Genomic DNA, 22,611 nt, shown 5'->3' with positions numbered 1-22,611 from the left:
AGCAACATCAATCTTAGAACATAATGGATACTAGGGACCAAACCCTAACAAAACTAACTCAATTACATGGTAAATCTCATCCAACCCATCACCGTCCAACAAGCCTACAATGGGATTAATCACACACGGCGGAGAGCATCATGAAATTGGTGATGGAGGAAGGTTGATGATGACGATGGCGATGGATTCCCCTCTTCGGAGCCCCGAACGGACTCCAGATCAGCCCTCCCGATGAAGATTAGGGCTTGGCGGCGGCTCCGTATCGTAAAACGTGATGAATCCTACTCTTTGATTTTTTTCTCCCTGAAAGTGAATATATAGAGTTGGAGTTGACGTCGGTGGAGTCTCAGGGGGCCACGAGGTAGGGGGCGCGCCCTGCACCCTCGTGGACAGGGTGTGGGCTCCCTGATGTTGATTCTTTCGCCAGTATTTTTTATTAATTCCAAAACGTGTCTCCATGAATTTTTAGGTCATTCCGAGAACCTTTATTTCAGCACAAAAATAACACCATGGCAATTCTGCTGAAAACAGTGCCAGTCCGGGTTAGTTCCATTCAAATCATGCAAGTTAGAGTCCAAAACAAGGTCAAAAGTGTTTGGAAAACTAGATACGTTGGACACGTATCTACTCCCCCAAGCTAAAACCTTTGCTTGTCCTCAAGCAAGTCAGTTGACAAACTAAAAGTGATAAAGAAAAAACTTTTACAAACTCTATTTGATCTTGTTGTTGCAAATATGTAAAGCCAGCATTCAAGTTTTCAGCAAAGATTATGAACTAACCATATTCACAATAACAATTTAGGTCTCATTTTACTCATATCAATGGCATAATCAACTAGCAAGCAATAATAATAAATCTTGGATGACAACACTTTCTCAAAATAATTATAACACGATATAACAAGATGGTTTCTCGCTAGCCCTTTCTGAGACCGCAAAACATAAATGCAGAGCACCCTTGAAGATCAAGGACTGACTAGACATTGTAATTCATGGTAAAAGAGATCCAGTCACAGTCATACTCAATGTAAATTAATAGCAATACATGGGAATGATAGCGGTGCTCTCCAACTAGTGCCTTTTAATAAGAGGATGATGACTCAACATAAAAGTAAATAGATAGGCCCTTCATAGAGGGAAGGAGGGATTTGCAGAGGTGCCAGAGCTCGAGTTTTGAAATACAGATAAATAATATTTTGAGTGGTATACTTTCATTGTCAACATAACAACCAAGAGATCTCGATATCTTCCATGCTACACACATTATAGGCGGTTCCCAAATAGAATGGTAAAGTTTATACTCCCCCACCACCAACAAATATCAATCCATAGCTTGTCCGAAACAACGGGTGCCTCCAACTAACAACAATCCTGGGGGAGTTTTGTTTGCAATTATTTTGATTTGAGCATGGGACTAGGCATCCCGGTTACTAGAAATTTTCTCGTGAGTGATGAGCGGAGTCCACTCATCGTGAGAATAACCCACCTAGCATGGAAGATATAGACAGCCCTAGTTGATACATGAGCTATTCGAGCATACAAAACAGAATTGTATTTGAAGGTTTAGAGTTTGGCACATACGAGTTTACTTCGAACGAAAGGTAGATACCGCTTATAGGAAGGTATGGTGGACTCATATGGAATAACATTGGGGTTTATGGAAGCGGATGCACAAGCAGTATTCCCGCTTAGTACAAGTGAAGGCTAGAAAGAGACTGGGAAGCGGCTAACTAGAGAGCAACAACAGTCATGAACATGCGTTAATATTAATAAACAATGAGTGCAAGCATGAGTAGGGTATAAGTCACCATGAACATAAATATCGTGGAGGCTATGTTGATTTTGTTTCAACTACATGCATGAAAATGTGCCAAGTCAAGCCACTCGAATCGTTCAAAGGAGGATACCACCCTATCGTACCACATCACAACCATTTTAATAGCATGTTAGCACGCAAGGTAAACTATTATAAACTCCTAGCTAATTAAGCATGGCATGGGCAACTATAATCTCTAATTGTCATTGCAAACATGTTTCATTCATAATAGGTTGAATCAGGAACGATAAACTAATCATATTTACAAAAACAAGATAGGTCGAGTTCATACCAGCTTCTCTCATCTCAATCAGTCCATCATATATCATCATTATTGCCTTTCACTCGCACGACCGAATGGTGTGGATAATAATAATATTGCACGTGCATTGGACTAAGCTGGAATCTACAAGGATTTAATACAAGGGAGAAGACAAGGTAATATGGGCTCTTGGTTAAATCAACAATAATGCATATGAAAGCCACTCAACATTTTTATCATGGTCTTCTCCTCTCGACCTGCACACAATAAGAAAAGAAATAAAACTATTTACATGGGAAAGCTCCCAACAAGCAAAAGAAGAACGAGAAATCTTTTTGGGTTTTCTTTTAATTACTACTACTACAAGCATGGAAAGTAAACTAGCTCAAAGCTACAACTATTTTTTTTGGTTTTTCTTAAGGTTTTTCAAACACACAAGAAGAAGGCTTAGAAGAGAAAATAAACTAGCATGGATAGTACAATGAAAAAGTATGAGCACCGACAACTAGAATGAGTGTGTGAACATGAATGTAATGTCGGTGAGAAACACGTACTCCCCCAAGCTTAGGCTTTTGGCCTAAGTTGGTCTATGCCCACGGATCGAAGCTACTCTCTCCGGTGTACTGAGGAGGGTCCTCAGGATGCCACTCGTTGGCGATCTCCTCCGGATCCCACTAATAAACTGACTATCGATAAGGGTCAAGTGATGGCTCAGGCTTAGGCTCTGGGACTTGTGTCAGCCTCCAGTATGCATAAATGGCCTCGGGTAAGATGAGGTACGTGCCTGAAAGTATGTTAAACAAAGAGGGTGCAGGCAAGGTAATACTCTCACAGTGAGTTTTATCAAATATCAAATTATACTTAAGCATCTTCTTCTTATTTTTAACAATAAAATCATGTGCTGCCATACTCTTATAATCTAGAAAAATAGGGGGCGGCAACTTTTCCTCTTTCTCATAATGCCTGATAGGTATCTCAAAATGTTTAGCAAGGCGTGAAGCAAAGATGCCTCCGAAGATGGGGCCCTTTGTACAGTTCAGATTTAGTTGTTTAGCAATAATAGCGCCTAAACTGAAAGTTGTATCACGAAACAAATCATGGCGCAAAATGACAATATCAGGAGTATTAAGATTTCCACTGTTCCCGCAACCAATTAAGCATCTACTAGCAAATATCGCAAAGTAACATAGAACGGGAAAATGTATACTGGTAATTCTTGCATCGTAAACTTTCCTAGTTTCTCCTACATCAATTCTATCAATAAACCCATCCACATCACTACGATGTGGTTCCTCGATGCTGCCCTCAAAGGGTATCTTGCAGACCCGACAAAACTCATGGAGTGACATCTCCTTAACCTCATCATATAAGTGAAACTCCACTGAAGGTGGTGATTTCTTAGCATGGAAATAAAAAATTTGCATGAAAATATTAGTGAGTAAGAGATACTGTTCGCGCTGGACGTGGAGGAAGTCGGTGAGGCCTGCATTCTCAGCCAAATAATAGAAATTATCGTAAATTCCGGCGATTCTCAAGAACTCATCACAAGGTCATTCGCATGGCCGAACCTCCGTAGTGCGAGGAAGATTGTATTTGGGATTTTTATTCTCCTCATTCTTCTTATCTTTCAAGCTTCGGCTCGAAGAGCCTCTCAACAATCTCTTCAACATTTTCTCCCTCTGAAAATTTCTGAAATTTTTAGTGACTCAAAATAAAAGTGGACCAAACTCAACAAAATTCTTAGCAACAACTCCTACAAGTGCCTACAGGCCATATCATGCATTAAAACTACTTTAGACCATATAAATTTGACATGCAAGCTCAAGAATAGGGTCATCTTAGCAGCAAAAAAATTGCAATAAATAAAGCACTAGAACAAAAACTAATTGGACCATTGGAGGATTCACATACCGAAGAACAATCTCCCCCAAACAGTTTCGTGAATGAAGCTTTGAGCAAGGAGATCGAAAATGGCTGCAAGATGAGCTAGAACACGGGTTTGAGCTATGGGAGGATTTTTTTCTCTGGAGGAAGAAGAAGTGAGTGGGTGCTGGAATAAGTGGGGGTCCACGTGGGGTCCATGAGGCAGAGGGCGCGCCCCAGGGGGTGGGCGTGCCCTGCATCCTCATGGCCAAATGGTGGGGGCCCCTGGTGTGTTCTCAGTGCCAGTAATTCTTAAATATTCTACAAGAAAATCATATTTCATTTTCAGGACATTTGGAGAACTTTTATTTTTGGGGTATTTTTATTGCAAGGATAATTCAGAAAACAAACAGAAAATACTATTTTTGCTTTATTTAATCTAAATAATAGAAAGTAAAAGGAGGGTACAGAGAGTTGTGCTTTCTAACTTCATCAATCTCATGCTCATCAAAAGGAATCCACTAACAAGGTTGATCAAGTCTTGTTAACAAACCCTTTTCAAATAACATGAAACCGGAGAATTTTTGAATAACACTAGGTTACGTCAACGGGGATGTGCATGTCCCCAAAAATAAGAATATCATATTTCTTCTTGACGGTAGGAAGAGGGAATTCAAAACCTCCATTAGTTATCGTTGAAATTTTTCCAATAGAATTGATATTGTGGACTTGAGGTTGTTTCCTCGGAAAGTGTACCATATGATCATTACCATTAACATGCAAAGTGACATTGCCTTTGTTGCAATCAATAACAGCTCCTGCAGTATTCAAAAAGGGTCTACCAAGGATAATTGACATACTATCGTCCTCGGGAATATCAAGAATAACAAAGTCCATTAAAATAGTAACGTTTGCAACCACAATAGGCACATCCTCACAGATACCGACAGGTATAGCAGTTTGATTTATCGTCCATTTGCAAAGATATTTCAGTAGGTGTCAACTTATTCAAATCAAGTCTACGATATAAAGAGAGAGGCATAACACTAACACCGGCTCCAAGATCACATAAAGCATTTTTAACATAGTTTCTTTTAATAGAGCATGGTATAGTTGGTACTCCTGGATCTCCTAGTTTCTTAGGTATTCCACCTTTAGAAGTATAATTGGCAAGCATGGTGGAAATTTCAGCTTCCGCTATCTTTCTTTTATTTGTAACAATATCTTGCATATACTTAGCATAAGGATTCATTTTAAGCATATCAGTCAAACGCATACGCAAAAAGATAGGTCTAATCATTTCAGCAAAGCACTCAAAATCCTCATCATCCTTTTTCTTGGATGGTATAGGAGGAAAACGCATGGAGAATCTTGCTCAACTCTCTTCTTAGAAAGGCTAGGTGCCTCAACATTAGTTCTCTAAGAATCTTGCTCAACTCTCTTAGGGTGGCCCTCAGGATACAAAGGTTTCTGAGTCATTTTACCCCCTCTAGTCACAACTCTAATAGCATTATCGTTTTTTCTTATTATTTAATTCATTGAGCAAATCATCTTGTGCTTTAAGCACTTGTTCTACTTGAGTGGTAACCATAGAAGCATGTTTACTAATAAGTTTAAGGTCACCTTTAACTTTAGACATATAATCACTCAAGTGTTCAACCATATAAGCATTATGTTTCAATTGCCTACCAACATAAGCATTGAAATTTTCTTGTTTAACAATAAAATTATCAAACTCATCCAACCATTGGTTAGCAGACTTATTACGAGGAATATCACCTTCATCAAATCTATAGAGAGAATTTACCTTTACTACCTGTGTCGGGTTATTAAGACCATGTATTTCTTCAATAGGTGGTAAATTCTTAACATCTTCAGCTTTAATACCCTTTTCTTTCATAGATTTCTTTGCCTCTTGCATATCTTCGGGACTGAGAAATAGAATACCCCTTTTCTTCGAAGTTGGCTTAGGAGTTGGTTCAGGAAGTGTCCAATCATTATCATTACTCAATATATTATTCAATAGCAATTCAGCTTTATCAACAGTTCTTTCCCTGAAAACACAACCAGCACAACTATCCAGGTGGTCTCTGGGAGCATCGGTTAGTCCATTATAAAAGATATCAAGTATTTCATTTTTCTTGAGAGGATGATCAAGCAAAGCATTAAGTAATCGGAGAAGCCTCCCCCAAGTTTGTGATAGACTCTCTTCTTCAATTTGCACAAAATTATATATTTCCCTTAAGGCAGCTTGTTTCTTATGAGCTGGGAAATATTTAGCAGAGAAGTAATAAATCATATCCTGGGGACTATGTACACAACCAGGAGCAAGAGAATTAAATCATGTTTTAGCATCACCCTTTAATGAGAACAGAAATAACTTAAGGATATAGTAGTAATGATTTTTTTCCTCATGAGTGAATAGGGTGGCTATATTATTCAATTTAGTAAGATGTGCCACAACAGTTTCGGATTCATAGCCATAAAAAGGATTAGATTCAACCAAAGCAATTAACTCAGGATCGACAGAGAAATCATAATCATTATCATAAATACAGATAGGTGAAGTAGCAAAAGTAGGGTCATATTTCATTCTAGCATTCAAAGACTTTTCTTTCTGCTTAGCTAACAATTTTGTAAGATCATATCTATCTTTGCAAGCAAAAAGGTCTCTAGCAGTTTCTTCATCCATAACATAACCCTCAGGCACATCAGGAAATTCATATCTAGAGGGAGAATCTTCATCATCGCTTTCATCAATATTATCTATTTCAATAATTTCATTCTCTCAAACCCTAGCAAGTTGTTCATCAAGAAATTCACCTAATGGCACAGTAATCTCAAGCATAGAAGTAGTTTCATCATAAGCATCATGCATAGCAGAAGTGGAATCATCAATAACATGCGACATATCAGAATCAATAACAGGAGTTGGTGTCGCAAGTTTACTCAAAACAGACGGAGAATCAAGTGCAGAGCTAGATGGCAGTTCCTTACCTCCCCTTGTAGTTGAGGGAAAAATCTTGGTTCTTTCATCTTTCAAGTTCCTCATAGTGATCAGCATATATAAATCCCAAGTGAATCAAAGAATAGAGCTATGCTCCCCGGCAACGGCGCCAGAAAATGGTCTTGATCACAAGTATAGGGGATCGCAACAGTTTTCGAGGGTAGAGTATTCAACCCAAATTTATTGATTCGACACAAGGGGAGCCAAAGAATATTCTCAAGTATTAGCAGTTGAGTTGTCAATTCAACCACACCCGAAAGACTTAATATCTGCAGCAAAGTATTTACTAGCAAAGTAGTATGGAAGTAACGGTAACAGTGGCAAAAGTAACAGTGGTAGTTTTTGGTAGCAATCGTAACAATGGCAACGGAAAAGTAACTAAGCAAAGATCAATATGTGAAAAGCTCGTAGGCAATGGATCAATGATGGATAATTCTGTCGTATGCGATTCCTCATGCAACAGTTATAACATAGGGTAACACAGAACTAGCTCCAGTTCATCAATGTAATGTAGGCATGTATTCCGAATATAGTCATACGTGCTTATGGAAAAGAACTTGCATGGCATCTTTTGTCCTACCCTCCCGTGGCAGCGAGGTCCTATTGGAAACTAAGGGGTATTAAGGCCTCCTTTTAATAGAGTACCGGACCAAAGCATTAACACTTAGTGAATACATGAACTCCTCAAACTACGGCCATCACCGGGAGTGGTCCCGATTATTGTTGCTTCGGGGTTACCGGGTCATAACACATAGTAGGTGACTATTGACTTGCAAGATAGGATCAAGAACTCACATATATTCATGAAAACATAATAGGTTCAGATCTGAAATCATGGCACTCGGGCCCTCGTGACAAGCGTTAAGCATAGCAAAGTCATAGCAACATCAATCTTAGAACATAATGGATACTAGGGATCAAACCCTAACAAAACCAACTCAATTACATGGTAAATCTCATCCAACCCATCACCATCCAGCAAGCCAACGATGGGATTACTCATGCACGGCGGAGAGCATCATGAAATTGGTGATGGAGGAAGGTTGATGATGACGATGGCGACGGATTCCCCTCTCTGGAGCCCCGAACGGACTCCAAATCAGCCCTCCCGATGAAGATTAGGGCTTGGCGGTGGCTCCTTATCATAAAACGTGATGAATCCTGCTCTCTAATTTTTTTCTCCCTGAAAGTGAATATATAGAGTTGGAGTTGACGTCGGTGGAGTCTCAGGGGGCCCACGAGGTAGGGGGCGCGCCCTGCACCCTTGTGGACAGGGTGTGGGCCCCCTGATACTGATTCTTTCGCCAACATTTTTTATTAATTCTAAAACATGTCTCCGTGAATTTTCAGGTCATTTCGGGAACTTTTATTGATGCACAAAAATAACACCATGGCAATTTTGCTGAAAACAACGTTAGTCCGGGTTAGTTCCATTCAAAGCATGCAAGTTGGAGTCCAAAACAAGGTCAAAAGTGTTTGGAAAAGTAGATTCGTTGGAGACGTATCAGACCTCCACCACCGCCATGGCGCAGAATGATCATCTACCACTAGTCTTCAAGTTTGGTGAAGTTGACTCCAAGCTGGAGGAGACAAAAAATAAGGAGGAATGGGGCCTCATGGACATGGCCTAGAATGAGCTGGTCGCGGCTGTTGCTGCCCCTACTCCTGTCCCAGCTCCCATCCCCACGCCCGCGCCAGGACCATCCCCGTAGCATTGACGGGCTGGTCGCCGAGCACTATCGCAGAGCTGGAAGCCACGGGCGTCAGTGAGGTCTCCCCGGACCTGCGCGAGCTCGTGTACATGCCAGTGCCAGCGCCCGTGCCCATGCCCATGCCCGTACGCGCCCCTCCACCCACCATGGCGCCGGACCCCGTGCGTTTGGCTGCACCCGCCGCGCCCGTGCCCCTGTCCGTGCGCGCCCCTCCACCCACCGCAGCGCCGTTCCTCGTGCGTTTGGCTGCACCCGCTCGCCCATGCCCGTGCCTGTGTGCGCGCCCCCCTCAGCGGCATGGGACGTTGCCGTCGACCGCTACCTTTCAGCGGCGCCAGTTGCCGTCCTCCCGCGCCCCGCCCGTCGATCGCGCAACGACGTGATGTTTGATTTAGAAGTGAAGAACATTTTGTGTTGCCTTGAAGACTTCAACAACGGCGCCCCGGAGGACGACAATGACGGCGCGGCATGCCGCCTCCGCCGCCGCTGGAAATAGTTTTTTTGGGATTTTAATACTGTATCTCGAATTCTCGATCATATGAATATAAATTCGCAGTGTGACTGAATGAAAGATATGGTTTGAACGAACTTGCATTTTTCTCTCTTAATGTACAAACTTATCAAAAGATTTTCTTTTGAAAAAAAACGTCAATGGTATTTAAATATAAAATACTCATCGTAAACGTTTTAGTTAGATACAGTTGCTTCTCATAAATGGTAGTAACGTTGTGTCAACATCAGTTGGATCGCCGCCTTTCACCATCATTGGATAGTTTTGTCCAGGGAAGAGCGAGTTTCCTCCAAGACTTTCAATACTGAACCAGGGAGAAGGTGTTGGTGCTAGTACACTAGTATCCATCCCGAATACCCTACAATGGATGTTGGAATAGGTCCGGAGAGTGCGACCATGCGATACAACACCCGCTTCCTTAGTAACATCATAAGTGCCCTGTATACAGACAAGAAGAGGTGATCCATCGGAATAAGTTTACAGGAACCACTGAGTATATGGGTCCTGGTCGTCCTCATGCTCGTGATCATCAGCATCTTCATCTCCCCCTTGGTTATAAAAAATTTCAAGTATAGGTGGTGGAATGTTCACAGGACCTTGGAAACACAAGAAGGTTAATTAATTAGTAAGGGAAAGTAGCTAACCCACATGCATGTGGATGAAACAATTATAATTATGGTGGGAGACCGTACCAAAAGCATGATGATTCCATGCAAAAATAGTGCCACGAGTGGTGGCAGCAAACACAAGACCCTCGTATTGAATTGCATCACAATACTCATCCGTGTACAGAAATTGATTTTTGAGCAATATCCACCGAGGCATGGAAGTAAGGAGGGCAACAAGCTTGTCGAAGATAGCAACAACTTCATAGTTTGTGTAATCCCAAGAGCGGTTGGGAACTCGACAAATTGCTATATTCCATAGACGACGGTCACCATGATCGTATTTGAACTCACGTAGAATACCGGTGTACTCAACCTTTGGGCAGTCATCTAAGATTTTTGGAAGTGGAACCCGGTGACGAGTGTACACATTCACAAGTTCCCACTCGCAGTTGTACCCAATATAAATAACCCAATCTCCATTTGCGCCTACCCAAGCCTTGCCCTCAAGCGATGGCATCTTAACATCACATGTATCATTATCAAGTGACATCAACTTGCACAAGGTGAGGCTTCCCTAGTCCCCGCGCCAGTCAGCAGGGTCACGACGAAGAAGATAGGGGAGATCAAACCTCTCCAGGACCCTTGGGTTGCTTGTAATGATGTTATTAGTTGAGTTGAGAATGGTCTTGAACGAACCTGCCATGCTAGCCGAGGTGATGACGTCGCACCGATCAATGAGTTCCTCCACCACGTCAAATTTCAGATCTAGGCAAGAATAACGGGGTCGTTTCCGGCCTGTTCCCTCCATGGAGAAGATGATCAAACAATGGCATAAGGAAGGGTGAAGGCAAATGGAGGGAGGAAGAGCGTGCGAAAGCAGTTCCAAATCGAGAGGGAAAGGCGAAGAGGCGATGGATGGTTGCCACGGTACAAGAAGAGGCTAGTGGGGAGCGAACGGTTGCCACAGAGGTCACACACTGACGACAAGGCCGAGTGAATGATGTCGCTTGAAGCTACGTCGGTATTTCCCCAAAGAGGAAGGGATGATGCAGCACAACGGCGGTAGGTAGTTCCCTCACATAAGAAACCAAGGTTATCGAACCAGTAGGAGAACCAAGCAACACAACGTAAACAGCCCCTGCACACAAATAACAACCACTCGCAACCCGACGTGTTAAAGGGGTTATCAATCCCTTTCGGGTAATGGCGCCAGAAATGGCATGTGGACGGGAGAAAGTTGTAAATATTGATAGATCAAACACCAAATAAAATAAATTGCAGCAAGGTATTTTTGGATTTTTGGTTTAATAAATCTGAAAATAAAAGCAAATAAAAATAGATCACAAAGGCAAATAATATGAGAAAGAGACCCGGGGGCCTTAGGTTTCACTAGTGGCTTCTCTCGAGAAAAATAGCAAAGCGGTGGGTGAAAAAATTACTATTGGGCAATTGATAGAACTTCAAATACTCATGACGATATCCAGGCAATGATCATTATATAGGCATCACGTCCAATATTAGTAGACTGATTCCTGCCTGCATCTACTACTATTACTCCACACATCGACCGCTATCCAGCATGCATCTAGTGTATTAAGTTTATGGAGAAACGGGTAATGCAATAAGAACGATGACATGATGTAGACAAGATCTATTTATGTAGAGATAGACCCCATCATTTTATCCTTAGTAGCAACGATACATACGTGTTGGTTCCCCTTCTGTCACTGGGATCAAGCACCGTAAGAACGAACCCACTACAAAGCACCTCTTCCCATTGCAAGACAAATAGATCAAGTTGTCCAAACAAAACCCAAATATCATAGAAGAAATATGAGGCTATGAGCAATCATGTATACACTGGTGCACGTCGGTCCTAAACAAATGGTTTTTAACCCCTTTTCGCGACGGCATTTGGAACCGTCGCCAAGTGAGTGTGTGCGATAGGGTGTCCTTCTCACATGACCTAGAAATCGTCGAGGATAGGCCCTCCTGGGACCCAGGCTGGGGCCGTGTGAGATCGGGGGAGGCATCGAAACCCAATCATTTCTGTAGGTATGTACATCCCACACGGTAATCCGAGAAAATCATTTCCGTAGGTATGTACATCCCACACGGTGAATCCTAGAAAAAATATTTCCGTTCGTATGTATATCACACGCAGTCAATTCAAGGAATATGTTTCTGTTCTTATGTACATCCCACATAGTCAATCCAGGGAAAACGTTTCCGTTCGGACGTACATCCCACACAGTTTTATGTGTAGGCTCGTGTCTGAAAGGTGTAACTATCACACACGGTCTTCCTTGGTTAACTGTTTGCTTTTATCAACTATATCACACACGATTTGACGAAGAAAACTATGTGGCATTGGGCTATCCATCGCAAGCGCTTTTACTGCTAGAACCGTTTGCAAAGATCCATGACACATTTAGCAGGTTTATTAGTTTACAATTAATAATTCCAGTATTACGCAAATTCACATTTCATATCGAACAGCTGTTTGCCAATTTCATATGAGGCACATAAATATATTATAACATCACAGTACGGTAGCTACATGAAAACAGCACAGTACAACATATAGCTAGTTCAACTTCATAAGAAAAATATATTCATTTCCCTAATCGAGATCATCCAGGCTCGTCTTATCCACCTTTGCTTTTAGTTCAGTAAGAACCCGTTTTGCACGGGCCAACTGGGAAAGTGCCTCCTCCTTCGCCAACACCATCTTAGCAAAGTCTGATTTAAAAAATATGAGCTCATTCTCCACCTTCAACTTTTTATCCCGCATCTTGAAGTATGCTTCAGTGTCGACAAGACTTTCTCTAAGCCTACGTGTGTTCTCTTCCTCATACATGCTCCAGAGCTTCGTTAGGCACATCTTCAAAGACTGTGGCAGTTCTTGATCAACCCACTCCAAGTAAGAATACTTCCGTTCATCCTATAATATTTAAACTAGATCAGTAATGATAGTAGGGGAAACGGGCTTATAGCAACATACAAAATCACCAATGCTTAGTTTGAAAAACTGAAGAAACATGTTAATTATGACATATCTTCTCAAAAAGATCAATGTGCAAATGAAATAATCGGTACTGAGACAACAACCGAATTATGGAACATCGGAAGCTATAATTAACTACAACGGCGCTACAAGTTCTTACTCATGTACAATAAATAACAAATTGAACATTTTATGACGAAGGTAAATATAACTGCAACAGCATCGTGACAGTGTTTGGATGACAGCAAATTGATACTAACAGGTGTATACATGCACAAATTTAGTAACATGGAACTAATAGCACTAAGGTCGTCCACTATGTATGCCAAAACTGGGGTAAAGACAATTGTTCCTACATCTCGCACTAGTGCCCTGCACTGGCGAGCCGATGCAGTGGAAAAAAATCAGGGACCCGGATTCTAGAGCACGTAGTTGCTCCGATGCCCAGTTCCTTCGTGCCATAAAGATTTAGTATTTTACTGCTTGGCTGCTCGGATGTGTGGACCAAAGTTGGCTGCACAAACTGCTGAAGCGGTGCCAAATAATTTTCTAATGGCACCGCTGATGAGATGGCAATAATTTAAGATACTAGGTACAAATTGTGACACTGTCTTAGGATGCGTTTGGTTGAAGGTGTGGTATGAATGGGTTGGGACCGTGATAGTGTCTGAATCACATCTAACAAATGATTTGTAACAACGAAAGAGGGTCTAACTTTCTCTACACATGCCAGAAACTTCCTCCCACTGTCCACAGAATCAAACGCAACGAGCTTCACGCATGGAGATTGATGGTGACAACGAGCAGATAGATCTTCAGCCACCCTGCCCTATTCGTTGCCACTGATGGTCTTAGGGAGCTACAAGAGGAAGAAACGACTCAAATCAACCTCCGGGTAAAAATCCTTCATTCCAAGTCATAGCCCGAGAGGGAGAAGAGAGGCATACCCGGGTGGTGAAGGAGTAGTCGCCGGAGGAGGAACCGTTGGAGATGTCTTTGAAGAAGACCATGGCGACCCCGGCGATAGGATGCGAGACGGCGAGAGCGAGGAAGCGACTATAGCTTAGCAAGGAAGGAATGAAGGAGGAAATAGGGGAAATATGACTTGTGGTCGGGGATAAAAGGGGGTGGGTGTAGGACCAAAAGTAAGTCTAGAGGGGGTGATTAGACTACTTGACCAAATAATAATCTAGCCTTTTCCCAATTTTAATTCTTTGCAGATTTTAGCAACTTAGCACAAGTCAAGCAAACAACCTACACATGCAATTCTAAGAGTATAGCAGCGGAATGTAAAACAATTGCATATGAAGGTAAAGGGAGGAGTTTGGAGGGAGCAAACGCAATGTAGACACGGAGATTTTTGGCGTGGTTCCGATAGGTGGTGCTATCGTACATCCACGTTGATGGAGATTTCAACCCACGAAGGGTAACGGTTGCGCGAGTCCATGGAGGGCTCCACCCACGAAGGGTCCATGAAGAAGCAACCTTGTCTATCCCACCATGTCCATCGCCCACGAAGGACTTGCCTCACTAGGGTAGATCTTCACGAAGTAGGCGATCTCCTTGCCGGTACAAACTCCTTGGTTCAACTCCACAATCTTGACGGAGGCTCCCAAGTGACACCTAACCAATCTAGGAGACACCACTCTCCAAGAGGTAACAAATGGCGTGTTGATGATGAACTCCTTGCTCTTGTGCTTCAAATGATAGTCCCCCCAACACTCAACTCTCTCTCATAGGATAGGATTTGGTGGAAAGATGATTTGAGTGGAAAGTAACTTGGGGAAGGCTAGAGATCAAGATTTATGTGATTGGAATGAAGTATCTTGACCTCAACACAAGTGTAGGTGGTTCTCTCTCAGAAAACGTATGTTGGAAGTGTAGAAATGTTCTGATGGCTCTCTCCACGAATGAAGAGTGGGTGGAGGGGTATATATAGCCTCCACACAAAATATAACCGTTACACATAAATCACCAAACTCGGTGGGACCAAATCATACAACTCGGTCAGACCGATTTAGTTCATAATGTGACTGTTAGGGTTTTCGGTGGGACCGACATGTCAACTCGGTGGGACCAATATCATTAGGGTTAGGGCATAACGTAATCTCGGTGAGACTGATTACACAAACTCGGTGAGACCGATTTTGGTAATAGACTAACCAGAGAGTTGGTTAGGCAAACTCGGTGGGACCGATTTGCTCTCTCGGTAGAACCGAAACGTTACGAAAGGGAAACAGAGAGTTTGCATTGCAATCTCGGTGGGACTGATCGCTCATCTCGGTTTGACCGAAACGTTACGAAGGGAAATAGAGAGTTTGCAATCCCATCTCGGTGAGACCGAGATCCCTATCGGTAAGACCGAAAAGACAAGGGTTTCTTGCAGTGGCTATGCCAACTAAACTCGGTGTCTCGGATAGACAGTTTCGATGGGGCCGAGTTTGACTTTTGGTTTGGGACATATGTGGATGTGAGAAAGTAGTTGAGGGTTTTTGGATCATATCACTAAGCACTTTGGGCAAGAAACTTGTTAAGAAACACCTCACCCCGTCTTGATAGTATTGGTTTTTCCTATGGACTCAATGTGATCTTGGATCACTTAAAATAAAAAATGTAGAGTCCTGAGCTTTGAGCTTGAGCCAATCCTTTGTCCTTAGCATTTTGAGGGATCCACTTTCTAATCCATGCCATGCCAATCATTGAGCTTTTCCTGAAATATTTATCTTCAAGTAGCATTAGCTCAATGAGCTATATGTTGTTAGGAATTACCAAAACCACCTGGGGATAGTTGCACTTTCAATCTCCCCCTTTTTGGTAATTGATGACAACATATAGATCAAAGCTTCGACAAATGATTATAAGTTTTAAAAACATCGTCGCTTTGAGAAGTATGTGATAAGCAAGAGCTCCCCCTAAATTTGTGCATTATTTAAAATTTGCTTTTGAATGCAAATGCACAATCGATTAGGATCATGGGTTATTCTTCCATGTCACATACATCTTGGTGGAGCGCTCAAAATGATAGAAATTAAAAGCATGCACTCATCACCAAGCAAGTGAATGATCATATAGGGAATATAAAGGATAGCATCATTCAACCAAACATTAATGTAGCATATGATCAACCACATGATCATATAAGTATCTCACAAGGACATAATAAAAGTAGTTCAACCAAAATAGCAAGAGAGATAAAAACAAGACACTCTCTCTCGAAGCCTACACTCTCTCTTGAAGCCTATGATCTATACATTTTTATCCCTCTTTGGCAACAAGTTACCAAAAAGTTTGAAAATGCATAGTGCTATACGTCTCTCAGGCTTGGTCTTCGGGAGGAGGTGTGGATAGAACTCCAAGGACGAAGGCTTCCGATGAAGTAGTTGGAGCTGCTGGAGTGGGTGCTAGAGGTGGCACTGGAGCTGTAGCTACTAGTGCTGACACTGAAGCTCTAGCATCTGAGACTGGCACTGCAGCAGACCTTGGACCTCGTGTCACACGCTTGAAAGCATCAATTGTTGCTTTTCCTCTCCTCTCCTCTGCTTCCTCCTGAAGCTGCTCAACTGCAGTCTGAATCTCAGTCACCTTCAGATCAACATCATAGAATTTTGTTTCCACAATCCTCTCCAGGCTCTCCTTATTCCGAGTCAGGGTGGCCAAGACCTTCTTAATCCTCAGTGTAGCTTGAATCAGATATCCAAGCTGATCTTGCTTGCTCTTCAGGAATACTTGAGATGCCTCTTCAGCAGTTGGCATCCTTGCAGCTTTCCCTGCCCTTGCCTTCTCTCTCTTCTCATGTGCTTGCACAGATGATGGATCTTCCTCAGTCATCACAACGGTATTGCCTTCAAAATCAGGATATATGGGTAGATGCTCCTTGTCTAGCAAATAAGTTCATGTGCCCATCTTAGAGTTGATGAGCTCCTGAATGTGTGGAGCATACCCACAACTTCTCTTCTGGTCAGCAGCAGCCCTCTTGATTGTTTCTACCATTAAGCTCATAACCTTGAACTTCTGAGGGACATCAAACAGTTGGAGCAGATTGATAGAATGCCCTCTGATCATCTTGTGATCTCCTGACTTGGGTAGCAGAGTGTGCCTCAAGATCCAGTTGATCGTAGGCAGACCAGACAACAAGAAATGCACAGATCCAAGCTTGTGAGTTTCCAAAGCCTTGTCGGGGATCTCCTTGTACACGTTTGCCATGGAGTTGTGGTCTTTCTTCTTCTTGGCATATACATCCAAGTCATCTTCATGCTCTGCAGGGGCATTGATCAGCTTAGCCCATTCATCAATTGTGGACTGGTACCTGGTACCCTCAGACATCCAAACTACCCTCCCATCTGGATAGAAGTGGGCAGTGGAGTAGAACTGCATGATCAACTCATCATTCCACTTGGTGAGCTTTTGTCCAACGAATTCATCAACTCCACATGCCTTAAAGTTGTCATACACTCCAGGGAAGTGATCTTCATTTTCCCAGATGAACTCCCAGTCCACCCATTTCATGTCACACACTATGGGATTCTTGTCAAGCAGAATGGTTTCATAGAAATCTTGTTGTTCCTTTGTGTGAAACCTGTAATCCACAATAGTTCTCCTCCTGACAGCATATGGGTCAGACTGTCTCCATAACCTCAATCCTGCATCTTTCCTGATGTGCGTGTCCTTAGCGACTGGATGAGCATCATTATGGTCAGGAATTTTGGGCTTCAACTTCCGCAAAACATGGGATTCATCATCCTCTTCTTCAGCAGCTTCGGGCACTGGGGCCTTGTTCTTTTCCTCGGCTGGTATACTCCTAGTGTTCCTCTTGGGTTTTGGAGGTTTCTGAGCAGCAGCTTTGGGAGCAGGTTTGGGCTTAGATGGAGCAGCCCCTGACTTGATTGCATCTCCCATAAGCTTCTGAGCCTTAGGAGCTAGTGCAGCATCCTCTTCCTCTTCATTTGAACCTCTCATTATGGATGATCTGCCAAGCACTCTAGCAATGGTCTTCTTGACCCTTTCCTTCCTTTTATTCCCTTCTCCAACTGCCTCTTTAGTTGGCTTGGAGGTTACAATAGTGGATGCTCTGGCCTTAGACATAGGAACTCTCTTTGCTGGTGCCTTCTTGTGCATCCCTGACTTAACTGTAGCAGCTGAGCCATACTCCTTTTTAGCACCTTTTTCCTTGAAGTGGCCTCACGCTCAATGGCCACATAATCCTCATCCTCAGATTCTGAGGTTTTCTTTTTCCTGGATCTAGTTGCTGCCTTAGGTAAGTTGCTTGGAGTGCTCCTGCTTCCATCATCAGAAGAGCTGGAGGGACTAGTTCCCTCACTCATCTGGACTTGTTCTTCAGATTTGTTCTGACTGTCACTTTGATCGGACATCTTGCAGGCAAACTGTCAGCAGACCCTGTGAATAGATTGTAGATGAGGTATAGTAGATGAGCATCACAAAGTACGGAGGTTTTGCAAAATAATTGAGTCAAAAGCTTAGTTTTAGTTCTCTACAGAAGTGATCTCGGAGCTACCGAATTGACCAACTCGGTGGTACTGAAGCAACACTTGGAACCTAAACTAGTGTACTCGGTAGGGGCGAGTCACTGTTCAGTGGCACCGAGATTGCTAGGGTTTCATAGAATCTTGAACTCGGTCACACCGATTTGCACGTTTCGGTCAGACCGAAAAGGGCATGTGCAATGGCCAAGGCCGAATCGGTGAGACCGATTTCTACAGTTCGGTCGGTCCGAGATGAGTTCTGCGGAGAGCTAACCCTAAAATTTTCGAATAAATCTAGACCTAAGGGAATTTTAGCTGGATGAATCAATCTCAATCATGGCAAGAAACATGGCATTGTCCTTGTGCTAGGAATAGGAGTGAAGAAGACAGCTTAAGGGGTCGAACACTTACCCTAGAGCGGCGAGTGTTCGCTACGGTGGCAACGGCGAAGCAGATTTCCGTTGATGGTGGCGGAGACCAGCGGTGGGAGGTCGCTGGCAGTGAGAGGACGATCCAGAGACCCGAAGAGGCAGAGCAGGTTACGTGCGGGTGAGGGGTTTCGGAAAAAAATTCCAAAATTTGACTCGTCAGTATATATAACCTGACCCTGTCGGTGTGACCGAGTGGAACGACTCGATGGCACCGAGATGCAGAACTGCAAGCGGTTACTGCAACTCGGTGTGACCGAAACGTTCTAATCGGTTGCACCGAGATTGAAAACCTAGATGAACTTAGTGGTCTTGGTGTGACCAAAATGGATGACTCGGTCATACCGAAATTCACAAAGAGATTTTGTAAGTTTAAGTCTATGACGAATCAGGGACTCCGAGTGCTCCTCACACAGAGTGGTTCGAATATGACTTGATCAAACTTTGTGATGTAGCATGAATAGAGTTTGAGACGAGGAAAGCATAGATAGCTAGAGGGAGTTCTTAGGCATTCTTGTCCCTCCATTTGGCAAAAGAGAAAAAGGCAAACAATCAAAGCAACAAATGGATGCCCTTGAATGAGTAAAATATGCATCCAACATGCTCACACAATAAGATGGTAAACGAAATATGTGAAAAAGCATGCACAAACACTCTAGCATCTACCAAGCAATTTGGCGATGACTAGGTCATCTATATATATGAGTATATTGACTTAGGAGTCAAATGAGAACATTTGATCATAGGTCATACTCATCGTTAAGCGCAAGTGGGGTTGCCACTTTTACAAAGCATTGTTGTGTTCACACCATTAGAGTTGTTTTAGCTCAATTGATTGGAGCAAAGCTCCCCCTAGATGTGATATCCCCCCTGAGAGGGATGAACTAACCTTGGGTTTTGTCGATGATGACTTCATGTAGGTGTTGAAGATGTAGATGCTCAATGTTGATGTAGATCCTTTGGAGCAATCCTTTGGAGTGAGTTGCACTTTCAATACCTACATGGGTTAGTCCCATAAGGAACAAACAAGGATATCCATAGACATAGAGTAATGTTCACATAGAATGATGTCCATGAAAGCATTGGGTTACCTTGTCCCTTGTCTTACCAACAAGAGGGTTTGTGACTCCTTAAACTAGTGCAAGATATGGAAGTTGTTTGCACTTGTCCTCGCCAAAATGATATGAGTGAAGTATGTTGGCGGAGTCACCCTCAAGAACTCTCTAGTTCTTCTTCTTCAGGATCCACACCATCTTGATGGGAATCCTTGGAGTTGTAGTCGTACTTGATGAAGTAGAACTTGATGTAGTCTTGGGAACCCACTTGACCAAGGCTTTGGGAGCTTCTTCAAATGCATCAATCTCCTCTTGAAGCTTGTCCTTGCCTTTTAGCTTGTGGTCTTGTGGTGGAAGATCATCTTGAGCTTGTGTTCCTTGGAAAGAAGTAGGATCGTACTTCTCTTGTTGAGGAACAAACTTCGTCTTGGGGTATTGATCTTCTTCCACTCAACTCCATGGGCATTGAACTTTCGTTCAAAACCAACACCTTGATTCTTCTGGTGTCTTCCTTGCTTGCGTACAATTTCCTCAAATTGCTTACTTCCGGCAAGGCTCTTGTAAACACCTTTCTCTATAATTCCCTTCAATAAGCTATTTTCTTGCTCAAGTGTAACTTGGCTAAGAGAATCATTAGTGGAATCAAGATAACTACTAGAAGCAACATCATTGAGTTTAGCATGATTATTGTTACTACTAGAAGAAAAATATTTCTTACTCTTGTTGCTAGATTTAACTTGTGGCATGTAATTAGACAAAAGTAAACGCTTGGCAATGTAAGAAGAACTTTTCTTGCGAAGATCATCATTGATCGCCTTTAAGAACTCATGCTCTTGCTCAAGGTTGAGCTTTTCAAAGCGTAGCTTCTCATGAGTCTTTAAAAGCTCTCGATGATTTTCCATGGTAGTTTCATGAGTTAACTTAAGAGTGTTTAGCTCTTTAGTTAGACGCTCAATCTCCTTCTTATCATCGTCATTCATTTTGTCTTGATTAGCATGATTATTAGCAAGTTCATCATAGTTTTCATCACTAGAATTGTCAACAAGTAAATCATCATCACCTAGCAAGTCATCTTCATCACTATTGAAATCAACATACTCGTGGTGTGATAACTTTGGGCCTTTAGCCATGAAGCATCTTCCACTTCCTTCATTTGGTGACTCAAATATGTCGTAGGAGTTGGTTAACACAAGTGCTAGACCGGCAACACCTTCATCTTGAGTATATTCGGAGTCGGAGTGATAGCTTCTTTCAGAGTGACTGTCGGAGTCGGAGCCGGATACCCATTCACCAACATGAGCTTGATGTCTTCTTTTTGTGTATCTCTTTGATGATTTGTCCTTCCTCTCCGAATCCTTGCTTCGTCGAGAGGATATTCGTTCATAACGATCATCTCTACTCCTTCTCTCTCTTGGCGGTGATTCTTCTCTCCTACTTCTTCTTTTGGGAGAATCTTCTCTTCTTTTGTAAGGAGCCGCACACTGATTTGAATAGTGTCCGGGTCTTCCACAATTGTAGCAGTTACGCTCATGACTAGAAGATCTTTTGCCATTGTAGGACCTTGACTTAGAACTTCTTTCCTTGCTTCTATTCTTGTAGAACTTGTTGAAGTTCTTCACCATTAGGCTCGATTCTTCATTGAAGGTTTGCTTCTCATTTGATGATGTGGGGGCATCACATGAGGCCTTGTAGGCACCACTTGACTTGTTGTGGAGCTCTTCCTTATCCTTGAGTGACATCTCATGAGCGACAATTCTTCCAATGACTTCCGTTGGCTTGAGATCTTTGTAGTTAGGCATCATTTGGATCAATGTGCACACGGTATCATATTTTCCATTCAAGGCTATTAGGATCTTCTTGATGATGAATCTATCGGTCATCTCTTCACTTCCTAAGCCGGCAATCTCATTTGTAATGAGAGCAAGCCTAGAGTACATTTCAGCGACACCTTCACCATCCTTCATTTTGAACTTGTCAAGTTGACTTTGAAGCACATCCAATTTGGATTCCTTGACGGAGTCGGTACCTTCGTGCATATCAATCAAATTATCCTTGATTTCCTTTGCATTCTCAAGACGGTTGATTTTGTTTAATTCTTCGGGGCACAATCCGTTGAAGAGAATATCACGAGCTTGAGCATTGTATTGCAGCATCTTTAACTCTTCCGCGGTAGCTTCACGGTTCGGTTCTCTCCCATCAAAGAATTCACCTTGCAAGCCAATACACACAATAGCCCAAACGGCGGGGTTATGTCCAAGAATATGCATTTTCATCTTATGCTTCCAACTAGCAAAATTAGTACCATCAAAGTAAGGACCTCTACGGTGGTAACTTCCCTCGCTAGACACCATACTCTCCTAAGTTGTGAAACCAAGGCTATGACCACCAAAAGCTATGGAAATCAAAGCAAATGGAGACCAAAGCTCTGATACCACTTGTAGGATCGAAAGTAAGTCTAGAGGGGGTGATTAGACTACTTGACCAAATAAAAATCTAGCCTTTTCCCAATTTTAATTCTTGGCAGATTTTAGCAACTTAGCACAAGTCAAGAAAACAACCTACACATGCAATTCTAAGAGTATAGCAGCAGAATGTAAAACAATTGCATATGAAGGTAAAGGGAGGAGTTTGGAGGGAGCAAACGCAATGTAGACACAGAGATTTTTGGCGTGGTTCTGATAGGTGGTGCTATCGTACATCCACGTTGATGGAGACTTCAACCCACGAAGGGTAACAGTTGCGCGAGTCCATGGAGGGCTCCACCCACGAAGCGTCCACGAAGAAGCAACCTTGTCTACCCCACCATGGCCATCGCCCACGAAGGACTTGCCTCACTAGGGTAGATCTTCACGAAGTAGGCGAT

General features: G+C 42.7%; 1 protein-coding gene across 1 annotated transcript; it reads right to left on the bottom strand.

The window, feature by feature from the left end:
- Positions 1-9,050: 9,050 nt before the first annotated feature.
- On the bottom strand, positions 9,051-22,099 carry LOC147980113 (uncharacterized). Its single transcript, XM_087515482.1, has 2 exons — positions 20,239-22,099; positions 9,051-9,145 (listed from the first exon to the last, which is right to left on the bottom strand). The coding sequence occupies exons 1-2, from the start codon at positions 22,097-22,099 to the stop codon at positions 9,051-9,053; spliced, it is 1,956 nt and encodes a 651-aa protein (XP_087371608.1).
- Between the last annotated feature and the right edge of the window lie 512 nt (positions 22,100-22,611).

This window comes from Triticum urartu, chromosome 3A (assembly GCF_056163025.1).
Source record: "Triticum urartu cultivar PI428250 chromosome 3A, HENAU_Tu73, whole genome shotgun sequence".
In the NCBI taxonomy this organism is placed as follows: Eukaryota; Viridiplantae; Streptophyta; class Magnoliopsida; order Poales; family Poaceae; genus Triticum; species Triticum urartu.
Note: the sequence above shows the minus strand (reverse complement) of the source record. Positions and strands in the feature narration are given on the sequence as shown.

Coding starts and splice junctions, on each gene's coding strand:
- LOC147980113 (XM_087515482.1), bottom strand. CDS start 22,099: ATGGTGTCTAGCGAGGGAAGTTACCACCGTAGAGGTCCTTACTTTGAT. Junction 9,146..20,238: donor AAGACACCAGAAGAATCAAG/GTGTTGGTTTTG, acceptor AACTATTTCCAG/CGGCGGCGGAGGCGGCATGC.